General features: G+C 39.2%; 1 protein-coding gene across 5 annotated transcripts in view; it reads right to left on the bottom strand.

The window, feature by feature from the left end:
• LOC103129392 (G1/S-specific cyclin-D2-like) overlaps positions 1–12,613 on the bottom strand; it is a 62,097-nt gene that overhangs the window by 43,235 nt on the left and 6,249 nt on the right. For 2 of the 5 annotated variants that reach the window (XM_007540466.1, XM_007540460.1), the window contains exon 1: positions 3,252–3,337. The exons of 2 other annotated variants lie outside the window; for them this stretch is intronic. Coding sequence is in view for 1 of the 3 variants with exons in the window: in XM_016665031.1 (XP_016520517.1) it covers positions 3,252–3,278 (27 nt within the window). In the remaining 2 variants the exon portion in view is untranslated. Of the gene's footprint in view, positions 1–3,251; positions 3,339–12,613 lie in introns of those variants that run through there. One more of the 5 variants, XM_016665031.1, reaches the window with a different exon arrangement.

The raw sequence follows: 12,613 nt of genomic DNA, 5'->3' as shown, positions 1-12,613 counted from the left end.
TGTGAAAATGTCTTGTTAGTCTGCCAATGGAAGTAGCACTTTTTCATAAATATTAAGAAATTATTCACTTCTAGATAGCACGGCTATGTTAGCGGTAGCATCAACTGCCTCAAGTCACATACAACAATGACCTTAAAAATAAATCTACAACAGAATACCCGAGAAAGAAAATAATCCATGTGTTGCATTGGTCCAGTCAAAGTTCACACCTCATCTTGATTTTGTGTCGAAACAAATACCCTCAAACCACAATGAACAAAAACAACATCACAACAACAGTGGACTAAAGCTCCTCCACAGCGATGTGAGAGGCCAATAAAGTCATACGGAAAACAACGACAGAGAGTTTGTGCTGCTGAAAGACATTTCTGCGACACATTGTGGACCTTTAAAACTCATCTTTTGGCCAAAACCTACGAGAACTTTAGCTGTCCAGGTTCTCCTGGGTGCAGATCGATTCGCACTGGAGGTCGTCTCTCTTATTTCTGACGTTGTCCTCACATGGAAACAGAAAACCACAACAGGCTCTTGCAAGTTATCTGCTGCATGAAGACCAAAACCTCAGACTCTTATGATGCACTTTGTATTGTTAAACAGAGCTTTAAACACAACCTGATTCTATTTAAAGTGGAAAAAATAAGACATTCTGAAATATCGTGTTTTTCCTTTACATATTTGGACATCTAATAGAAATTTGTCTAAAGCTCATATATATAGCTTGGAACGTATGAGTCTGGTAAAGGATTTAAGGAGGTCTTAAATAATTTAGAGAGAAGCCAATCCACTGCACAGAAAATAAAAAGTGAGGGACTTTTAAGAAATAGTCAAGATTCCCAGGTTTGGCCATCCAAGTAACTTTACCCTGAGAGCAGCAGCTAAATGAAGCCTTCAGAAAGCCTAAAATATCTTAATGGGACCTAAACTCTTGTGAATGTCTACAATTATGAAGAGACTGCACAGGTTTAACTTTCATTGGAATGTATAAAGAAGTAAAATTTGCTATTTAGAATAAACAAAAATCCAGAATAAAGTTTGTCTGAGAGATATTGTGGACAAAAATGATGATTTTTGAAACGATATTCTTTGGACAGATGAGTCTAAAATGTAATTGTGGAGCCCCCTTATTCACAAGTTGTGGCCAAATGTTTGTTCTTACATTTTGGGCTAATGCTAATGGGTCAGTTTTGACACAAATGAGAGTCTGAGTAATTATTTTTTTTAGTATTGATTATATCAAAATATTGATTATTTTAATAACCAGTTAAAATGCAGTTTAATGTCTTGCGTTAAACAAGGTACATTTTTTATATTTACTTGTTTTTACATCGGAGATCATTTCAAGGTGACTTGTGCTTCCTTGAACAGATTAGGATTGGTTTATGGTCTATACAAAACGTGTATTACATATTTTGCCATTCTCAGATAATGAAATTTCACTTTGCTTAATTCTGCTTGTTTCAAACTCCTTTCAGAACGAGCCGTTTTGGGGGACTTTAAATTAAAAAACTGCTGCTCATAAACTCCCATTTCCTGAAGTATATCTTTTTAGAACACGAGTAAGACGCAAAAGCAGAAGAAGAGAAGAAGAAGAAGAAGAAGAAGAAGAAGAAGAAGAAGAAGAAGAAGAGTGTCCTGCACAATAAACAAGAATGCAGCAACTGGTTTCTGGACGGTGAGCCAACAACAAAACACTCGTCTTTTCTCATTATGTAGCAGCAAAACCAGCTCACCGAACGTGCTGGAGTTCTGCTTGGGTTGCTAGGTAACAGGACTGTGCTCGACTAGGGTTGCTAGGAAACAGGCACAGCCTGCAGATTCCGACTTAATATTTGGAAGGTTTTTGAAACTGCTTGTTTTATAGGCACAAAACAAACATTAACATTACCAAAAGAAACAGCTGGATGTTTAAGCGCTTGGACTTTTTGGAAGCAGTTGAGACCTAAATGGAAGTGTAAAAATGTTCAAAATGTGAACTCTGTAAGTCTAAAATTAAACAAAAATATTTCTCAGTAAAGAATTTTAACATCAAACTTAAATGTACATTTAAGTTGTACATTTAAGATTTATTCTACTTAAATGTACATTGCATGTACATTTAAGTAGAATAAATCCGTGGCTCTTTACCTTCAAATAATCTTTTTGCCTCATCATGACATCAATCACAACACCACCTACACAAAGTTACTGCAGTACATAACTTCACAACTCGGTGCAGGACCTGACAGAGAACTGAGAGCGAAAGCTTTCAAAGACTCATTCCTCCAATGGAGTGGCTCGTCTGACGTGTTTCTCTTTTTTTTTTTTTTTTTTTTTTTTTTTTTTTTTTTCTGTTTCTTGCTCAGTCAGTCGTTTCTACCCACAGATGCTGAGTTGCATCTTGGGCCCGACAGGAACTCTGATGTTCTCACCACCTACAGAATCGATGTTTGACAACCATGAGACATTTCACAACTGACGTTCACTTCTCTGTCGCTCATGTGGGTAAACAGCAATGGACAACAGACGGGCGGACGGGCACGTGCCAGCATGCAGAGCGCTGCACCCTCTTCCCACAAAGCCAGAATGCATGCTTTCCCACACTGGCTGCAACAACAATGAAGGGAAAAAAGATGTTCTGGCTATGTAATCAGAAGATCAGCGGACTCTGTTTTGTGTACAATCTTTGCATAGCAGGAAACATGGTGGCATGACTGAGCAAGCTCTATAAGAGATAACGACTGCGCTTTATTAGAGCGGGCGTATCAAACAGCCCTGCCATGTCTCGTATGATGTGTGAGGGTCTGGCCATGGGGTATTACAGACCCACTGAAACCAATTAGGTTTATCTTTGCCATTTTTGTAATGAAATTGCTTTTTTTTTATTGCCTTTTATATGCAAATACTTACAAAATTATTCAGTTCTCTTGAGCTTTTTTGCTATTTGCTATGCAAAAACAGAACATTTCCATGCAATTTATTTGGATTATACGAGATAAACCAACACAAAGTAGTGCAAGAATTTGAGGTGGAAGTAAGCAGATAGGGTCTGTGTTTGTATTCACCTCCTTTTAATCTCAGTTTTTCAGTATCTTATCTTCCTGTAATTAATTAAACATGGTTTAAGTCAAGAAATATTCTGGTTACGGATGTGCCAACAGCTATTTATTATCCATTAAATCCATAAACATTGTTTCAACGGCCCATTGTCCTCATGTCATAGATGCAGGCCTTCTTCAACACTGCTGAAGTAAAAAAATATGACGTTAGCAAACCTTGATGGTACGCTGAAGAGTTAACATCCATCTGATTCAGGCTTGTTGGATGCATTCAGGGATGATGGTCCGGTAGACTCGATTCAACTGGGGACCAAATTACAACATTGTTACATTTTCAGCTGCTGTGGATCGCGTTCACATTGCACTGAGTCAAACAAACCAAACCAAGGGCTGGACAAGAAATCAACAACAATATATACTGTGACAGAATATAGGGTTAAGAACGTAGAATATTCAATAATTTCACTGAACTCAAATCCAGAACCACACAGCATTCTGGGGGATGTAGGCAGAGGAAAGGCTGCTCAACCTTTCACAGAAAGCTAAGCAGAGTAGGTGGCATCAACTGTAACTCACTCACTCTTCGGTTACCTAGCAACTCACTCACTGATTGGTTACCTAGCAACAACCTGTTGAGTAACTTGCGCACCAGCAGTTTAAGGTTTCATTACTGTGACTTGCAACTGCTTAAAAATAAAAAATTAAGTGCATGGAGTGGAAAGTGTAGATGAAAAAGGGAAGCTCATGTCTCCAGTTTGTATTATTTTAGATATTTAAAACAGGTAACTAATAGATAGTTATCGATATAAACTAAATGAAACGCTTATATCGTGACACGTTTTTCAGCAATATTGTCCAGTCAAAACCAAACCCCTGAAAAACCTGTTACCCTCCTCGCCTGTGGTGGCACTGTACTAAGAACAACCGAAGGAAACAAAATCTCTGAAGAAGGCAACTTCATTCTTCACGGAACGTAAACAAAAATGGAGTTGCGTCAGATCTTAGTGGTTGTATAGTTTGTTTTTTGTCTTGGGGGGAAAAGAATAAGAGTAATGTCTCCCGCTACAGCTAGACATGCATGTTTGTTTTGGTTGTATTTACTCAGAATGCCCGGTGCCATAGTTCAGTCCCTGCTTTGGGAGGAGTGTCCGGTCTGCTTGGCAATCACTTATGCATTTGAACCACAATAGAGTTCACTTTAATTGAACCGAGACCTAGGTTATTAGGAGGACTAGAGTTCCCCTTTTTTGGTCTGCATCAGTGTTTGATTACACATTCACACCTCCTCAAATGAATCAGACTAACTGGAGTTAGATTAAAGCAGACTAAGCGGAGCTGGAGTTAAAGATGTTACATTAGACGAAACAAGGGGAGAGGTTTACCTTTCAAGTGGAAGTTGACCCTAAACATATAACCACACACAATTGTCAAAAAGTTCAATGGTACCATTGTCAACAAGATCTGAACCAGCTTCAGCTTCATACGCTCATCAATCCCACTTATGCCAAGACTTTCAGGATCACACCTTGGAGCAAAACTGCATTGCAAGCTGAGAAATCGCACACTGGTTTCAGCATGACAAAGAGTCGCTGGCGGTTGCTCCTCTGCAGCCCCAGAGGAGTAGTCGCTCAGCCCCGCAGTAATGGAACATTGTGTGGGCCGAGAAGTTCATTGAAGTTGGCTCTCACAGGCCTTCCACATGAAAACGCTTTTGCAATGTCATATCACGGAGAATAGCGCAGTTATCCGGACGAGTTGAACGGCGGATTGTGCATCGGATCAAACGGGCTAGCCTGGGGCGCACAATATCAGATTTCATCTGGGGTTGAGGGCCTTCATTCATTTTCTGACATTTACAGTTGGACCGGTGGACCCCTCTTCGAGGCCTCTTGGCTCTGGGTCTGCACTGAGGCCCTGTCAGCCACTCTGGAAAAACCCGCTGCATCTGACTTGCATTGCCTGGCTCCACTTGTGTGTTCTGTTTGGCCCGTGCTGCTGGAGGAGGAGAGCGGGCCAATTACCAGTCGCCGCTGCGAGACCAATATGATGTCATCCTCCCGCTACGCTATAACAGGCTGCAGATGAGAGAGGCTGGGCCCCCTCAGCAGCCCCTTTCACTTAACACAAAGCAGAAGGGCTTTAAGAAATTAATCTTAAAGACTTGGGAACTTTTCTCTTCATCTAATCTCACTATTATCATTTAAAAATATTAGGTGTGCATCACTTTGCAGTTGTTAATACATGCCAGAACCTTGCATGAATACCTCAGATAAGACCTCATGGGAAAACTTTGAGCATGTTTTTCTATTTGAAGCTCCCTGCACTTGAAAGATGTGCAACCAACAACCTCAAAAAAAGTCACCTATATGACCCGGTTTGAGCTTTGATTTGCAGCAACGCTTCCTCTTTCCCTGGAAAGTGAACTGCACTCTCACACATCAAAGGTAAGAGTTTAAGAGCAACGTTGAGAGGATACTCAAATGCTCGAAGATGCAGGAACATGCTCACAAAACTCAAGAGACTACTTAAGCGGTATCCCAGAAGGCCTTGCATTTCCTGGGAAGTCATGAAGCCACATCAGACGATGAGAAGGGGCCTGTGGGCTGCAGCAGATCTCCTCTCATTTCCCCACATACTCCATTTCCAACGCCCCACAACCGCACACTACATATAGACTCCGAGAATAATATATAGCCACGGCTGCAGCACAGAGAATAAACAGCTTTGATTGTTTTGGGTGTGATTTAATCTCAGTTTGAAAAAGGAAGCCTTTTTCAGACTCTGTAAAAACTGTCAGCTGTCATTCCTATGCTAAGACAGGTATTGTTTCGCAGGCAAAAGGAAAGCTTTAGGGCATGTCTGAAACGGTTCAACAACAGGAATAAACACTCCTTTGCATTTAGACTGAAAACTTCCTGTTTAGCAGGATTGTTTTTCTTGGTAAATTTGATGGAAGTTGGTTTTCATCCAAACTTTTGGTGTCAAACATGTTTCTATGAACCTCAACTCGGTACTCCAACCTGTTTAGGAGGATTTATTACCTAATCATGTTGTTTCACTTGTAATAAGACATTTTCCCCATGCTACAAGTGAAATAATCACACAGTGGAACTTTCATTTATATTATGGAATTACTGACCCTAACCCTAACCTTATAAGCTCTTAAGTCTTGCTGAAAAGTTAGTTGTAAGTTAGTCAAGTGTATTAAGATATTTGCACAAGAAATTAGACCAAATATACTTGGTAAGATCTTATGTTTTTGCATTGAGAATGTCAATATCCACAGTAAAACAAGCCCTGTACTGACATTGTCTGAAAGGCTGCTCAGCGAGAAAGAAGCCATTTATCCAAAAGCAACACAAAACATCCAGATTACAGTTGCTAAACACACTCAGGAAGTGACCACTGTTCAATTTGGTGGATATATTTGTGTGGTACAGAGTTGGGAGTATTAGGTTTAGCTGGTGTTTTTACTGCAGGAGGGACTCTTGGGCACTTCATAAAACATATGGCAACATGACAAAAGAACATTATTGAAGCAACGTCTCAAGATGTCAACCAGGAAGTTAAAGATTGGGACTAAATGGATGAAGATCCTCAAGAGCCAATGTAAAACCAAGTGTTTAAAACACAAAACATTTTAAAAATGGATAATAATTCACAGTTCTGCATAATTTTGAGGATGAAATCTCCGTTTCATCAATCAATGACCTTGACGTACGTCAGCTGGTAATCTGTGTTTGGTAGCAAAGTGGAAATTAAACTTTAGTTGAAAGAGGATCAAAGAACACAGCAGAAGATTTTAAGATGGCAACTTTCCAAGTCTGAAAAAACTTTAACCACAACATCCACATTTTACATCTCTACCCTTAAGCCTAGTTACACAATAAACATATTTTCTTTCGTTTTTACAAGTACCGTTGGTGTGTTTTTCTCACATGGTTTTCTAATCTTGAATGCAGCTCTACCTACACATAAATATGGTTTTAACCAGAAACTAAATAAGTATCTTTGATTCACACGTCCACAAACCATAAATTTTTGGGGCCCACGCCTAGTAACATGTCATTCTTTCATTCCTGCTGCAGGGAAATCTGTGCAGGTTCAGACCAAACTCACTCCCACACAGTTTAATGCAAGTAGCTAAATGGACAACCCAACTGCCATGTGCAATCATGAGAAAGCAAGCATGCAGCGCTGTTATCCCGAGTCCCATCGTCCCCTTTCATGTCTGCAGACTCCTCCGTGTAAGAAGACCTCTTCTTTGTCAATGTGTCTTTAGGTCTGTGTCACAGAGACTGTGAGAGCCATGCATTCCTTTGCCATCCAACCTCTGTCCGGCCTGGACTTTCCCACAGAACTCTAAACCCTGTGAATGAGAGTAAGCCTTTGTTTCTGGCATTTTTCATCCCTATCCCAGCAACTTCCACATATTGGAATGCACCAGGAATGCCAGCACCAGCTACCTGGCATTAGAGAGTCTTTGTGCGGAAATAGGAGAGGCTAGGTCAAAGAGGTCCGACAAAGGATGGCTCGGCTTCTCAAGGTGGCCGGCGCAAATAAAAGAGTGATTAAACAGCAAAGCAGGGGTCAAGCATTACGAGGTTCACCAAGGAAGACCTCGAAAGCACAATGACAGTGTTCACATCTTGGAGAGTTTTGCTATGACTTCTTCATGTTTACTGTAGAAATTATTAACTGGAGCAGTGGTGTAGCAACTGATTGGCATGCATACACAAGCTGAAGCATTTAACCGGCTGCTTTGAGGTTATCATTGGCTGAAGGCTGACACGGTGAGGTATTGGTTACCCTCGAGGTGCAATTCCAGTCATTCCTGTCGACTGAGAGACAACCAGCACTGGAGTTTAATTTAAAGGAAGGCGATACAGATTTACTAACCAGATAGTTGGACATGATTAAAGTGATGGCTCTCTTGGTGTCTTCATTTATGGTCCTGGAGACTTTTACCATCTCAAGATAACTCCAATCTCAAATATACCAATGTGGTTTGTGCAAAACGCTACTTTGCAAAGCTTTAAATTTCATCCAATTACTATTAGTTGGTGAGTATTAACCTAAAGACATAAATTTGGATTTAAATCAATTACCATCACATTGGAAAGTTAATTTTAGTAATTTAATTGAAATCAAACTCAGTTACTCTACACTCATTTCACCAAGTGTTATGAAAACCCAAAAATGTAATTTAAAAAAATCCATATTACATAAAACACATATTTTTTTTTTAAATCTAATATTGCACATTTTTAAAAAGTCACTATTAAAGTAATTGGCTGTTCAAAGTTCTGCACATTAATGGAAAGTTAAGTAGAAGGAAAAAATGTAGCAGAAAATGTTGCAAACATTGTGAACAAATAATTAAGTGGAGATTCACAAGGTGAAATAAAAGCTTAAAGACTCACCATGTTCAGATATATCATGAACATGGTCTGCAAAACAACTAGTCAGAATAATCAGGATTAATTGATTATTGAAATAATCATAAACTAATTTAATAATCAATTAATCAATTACACACTCAAAAAAGCCAACATAGTGAGAACAGTAACTAAGCCCAAACCGTGCAAAAATATATACATTTTACATTTAAGATAAAAGCAGCTTTGTCTGTAAATATGTTTTACCTGAAACTGCTCAAGTGACATTTTAGGTTCACCAGGTTCAAATTCACTAAAGGAATGCTGTTAGACAATACAATGTTCTCTTATTTAAACAGAAATTTAATTATTTGCTTCTCTGACTGCATTCCTAATATTGTATAAAAAAGGCTTATGTGGTAAATAAAAGATAAGCAGAATGTTCCAATATTTTTATTTAATTAATCGTCAGAATAATCGATAGAATAGATCCTGAACTATTTCTTTAAGGGTGTTTTCCGTCCAGAAGATTCTGTTTGACTGGAGACCAAAATTGCTAAATTTGTTACATTTTCAGCTAATTGGTTTGCTTTCACACTACACTGTGTAAAATGACCCAAACTAATTGAAAAACTTGTTCCCCTCCTCGCTTGTGGTGGCGCTGCACCAAGAACCACTGACGAAGACACGAGTACGACTTCCTTCTTTGTAAAATATACACAAAAATGGAGTAGCATCAGATTTTAGCGGTTGTAGGATTTCTTGTCTTTGGTAAAACACGACAAGGTATTTCTCCAGCTGTAGCGCTTGACTCCTGCATATGTTTTGATTGTATTTACCCAGAATGCCCTGTCCTATAGTCCACTTCCTGCTTGCCATTCACATATGCATTCAAACTACGCCAGAGTTCGCTTCAACCAAACTGAGAATGAGGTTTCTAAGTGGACCGGTTTGCTTTTACAAATACACATTTGCAAACAAAACGAACCGGACTTTCTAGACAAGCAAACTAGAGTTTGATTAAAGCAGGCTAAACAGGGTTGGTGTTACTGCACCCTAAGACACCACTCGATGTTTAATCAACTCTTTTATTGTTGTTGCCCAAAAGACAAACATTCAGACAAACAAGAGTCCGACAGTAAAGCTAATTCAAGTGCAACATGAGCGGCTGATCTTCCCTGGATCCTGAGCCTGAAGATAAGGAGACCAGATAAGGTGATAACTGGAGGGACTCATGAAGGCAAGGGTGGGGCTTAGGGTGGGGGTTATCAAAGGGCCCTGCAGTTGCCTCCTGCAAGGACAACATCTGTAGCTCTGCACTGCTGGAAGTCTACTTTACAACAATATAAATATCCAGAGTAATAACTGAGACCGAATATGTATCATTAGCCACTAAACAGCAGTATCGCTTGCCATTTTGAGTCAGATGAAAGCGGCTTAATCCCAACCTCGGTTCAGCTCCAAACCAGATCTGAATCCACTCTGTCGGGTTCCTAGAAAACTCAGCAGATGTTCTGTTTATTACTCTGAGACTGCCAAGAATCTCTGGGAGGACGAGCGAACACGGGAAGACCAGACTCCCCTTTCTCCCTCCTGAGAGGACATTTTATTCGCTCATGGAAAAGACGAAACATCTTACTTGACATGAAATCACTTTCGGCAAACTTTCCAAAATAACTTCCGGTTTTTTTATCTGGATTTCTTTGCACAGAGGAGAACTCGGTTTTCAGCTTTCTCTTGCATGCTTTATCTGATTTACCAATTTTGTTTTATATGAGGGGAAAAATCTAAGTCATGCAGCAGAGATTTCCCTTCAGTTCTTGTTTGGTATTTACCAAAGCAGACTTCACCATGGTCACCGGCCCTGCATGTTGAGCAAAAAGGGAATCGTTTCCTATTTGCTTCATTATGTAACCAAAGAAAAGCTGCACAACCAACCTCACCACCTCTTAAACATCCAGAGGTTTGCTATAAAGTAATCTCTAAAGGATCAGAAGAGTTTGGATGGGGCTTGTTAAAGGGTCTCTGTCTGCACAATCTGGGTGAAACGTTCATCTCTTTAGTTCTAGTGCAAAAATAGCTGCTTTTCACAATCAACTGAGTGCAGAAAATGAGAAGTGAAAGAGACAGAGTGGAAATGTTTACTTCTTTATTCTGTGAGAATGCGATAATGAAGAAGTTATGAATGAAGAACACGTTGCATTGTTTTAGTCCAAATTAGACAGACTAAGTTCTGGTTTTTATTTGTCGAATGCAGTTTGACCGGAGAAAAGCGTGTTTCACTGTAAGTTGGAATGTGATTGTAAGGGAGAATTAGCGTGTAAACTGCAGCTCCGTTAACACGTGGAGTCCCTCATGACAGAGCCGTGACGCTTTCTTAAAGGTACAATGACGCAATTTTCCAAACTCAAACTCAGAGTCAAAAGCCTGAACTGAGAATGAAAACAAACATTCACTCTGAGAAACTATAGGGGAGGGATGGATGGATGGATGGATGGATGGATGGATGGATGGATGGATGGATGGATGGATGGATGAAAGGATAGGATGGATGGATGGATAGACAGGATGGATGGATGGATGGATGGATGGATGGATGGATGGATGGATGGATGGATGGATGGACAGACATGATGGATGGATGTAACTTTTAGGTACATCTTTTCAGACTGCGTTTTTAATCAGTTTGTCTCCTTTAAAACCTATTTTCCTTCGTTGCCATGGAAACGACAAATATTTCTCTACAGACTGCGTTTCCATCTGCAAGATGAACAAGCCATCTCCCCATCTATGAGCAGCAGTGAGGAATACTGTTCATATTTTGATGTTTGTCTTCTCTACTTTCACTTTCTGGTGTAAAAGAATAAATTTTAAGTTTTTATTGGCGGCTCCAGTTCATCAGCAGGAACCGTTACAATGGAGACACTCTTACTTTTTATTCTGTTAAATTACTTTATTCAGCTTTATAAAGTTTGCTTGTTACATTTTACTGAACCGTGTTTTATTGTTTCTGGTTTGTTTTATTTTTCAGAACTTTGCTCCTACTTTATTGGTTTTAAGCTTCATATTAAAAATAAATGCCACTGAACACTGATCCTAAAACTTTAACACATATCCTTAAAGCTGTTTGTTGTGGTTCCATCTTTGTGTTTAATGTTTAAACCTTTTCCAAAAAAATATAAAAGACTTTATAACATGTAGTAGGAATGAAAACCAGCTATTTTTTGAATTGTTTCAGGCCTAAAACAGTATAATTTTCCAAATATAAAACACTTAATCTGGGCAGTTTTAAGCATTTTTCCATCTCTACAAGTTGTTCAGTTCTTACTGTGCCATGTTTTCATTTACTTCAATATGATTTTCTATTATTTGCAAGGTAAAAATAATAAACATTGATCAATTTTCCAGGAGATTTTGCAAAAACATTGTGAAAAATTGTGAAGTATCATACCAGCTGTGCATCTGCAACACTGGAAATCAACAGAAATGTCAACATTTCTGCAGCTATCAAGTCAAAAACCAAAATGCTGGAAAGGATTAAATCTGCAGGCAAGTCAAATGCATTTGAATTAGCAAAAAGTAACACCAGGGTCTCTCAAAACATTCGTTTTATACATTTACTCAACTGCTTTTCTATTAGAAATGAGATCTAAGAGCTACTCTTTCCCAAAGAACATAAAATAGTGATGACTTCTGGAGCAAGAAGTTGGAACTTGCTAAAAGATAAAGTCAGACGTAGGAGTTTATCTTGTGAAATCCTCATAAAAAGGAGAAAATGCAACAGTGCTTTCAAACAGTGAGATTCCATGGATTACATTGGATATGCTCACCTAGTAACAGGTAAACACACATCAACACTGACTCGAAAGCATAAAAAAAAAATGTCCAAATTAAACAAAATCAGTCAAACGTGTTGGAGGCCTGAGGTACAGCAAACTGCAGCCTGTTTGACCTCCACTTCACATCTGTTTCACTTGTGGTTTTACTGATTTACTGTGTCAATCATTATCGCCGTCGGAGAAACAATACGGCAAAACAAAACATCATAAGGTGTCCTTGGATGACTAGCGAACACACGACCAAGATAAAGGGCATTATTGCCGATATTATGATGTACTATAAAGTGTGTGAGTAACCATACCCAGAGGCCTTTGGTCTGCCGAACAATAGACACAAAAGCCTTCTGCTTTCGCTTAAAGA

The sequence above is a fragment of the Poecilia formosa genome, unplaced genomic scaffold (assembly GCF_000485575.1).
Source record: "Poecilia formosa unplaced genomic scaffold, Poecilia_formosa-5.1.2 Scaffold542, whole genome shotgun sequence".
Taxonomy (NCBI): domain Eukaryota; kingdom Metazoa; phylum Chordata; class Actinopteri; order Cyprinodontiformes; family Poeciliidae; genus Poecilia; species Poecilia formosa.
Note: the sequence above shows the minus strand (reverse complement) of the source record. Positions and strands in the feature narration are given on the sequence as shown.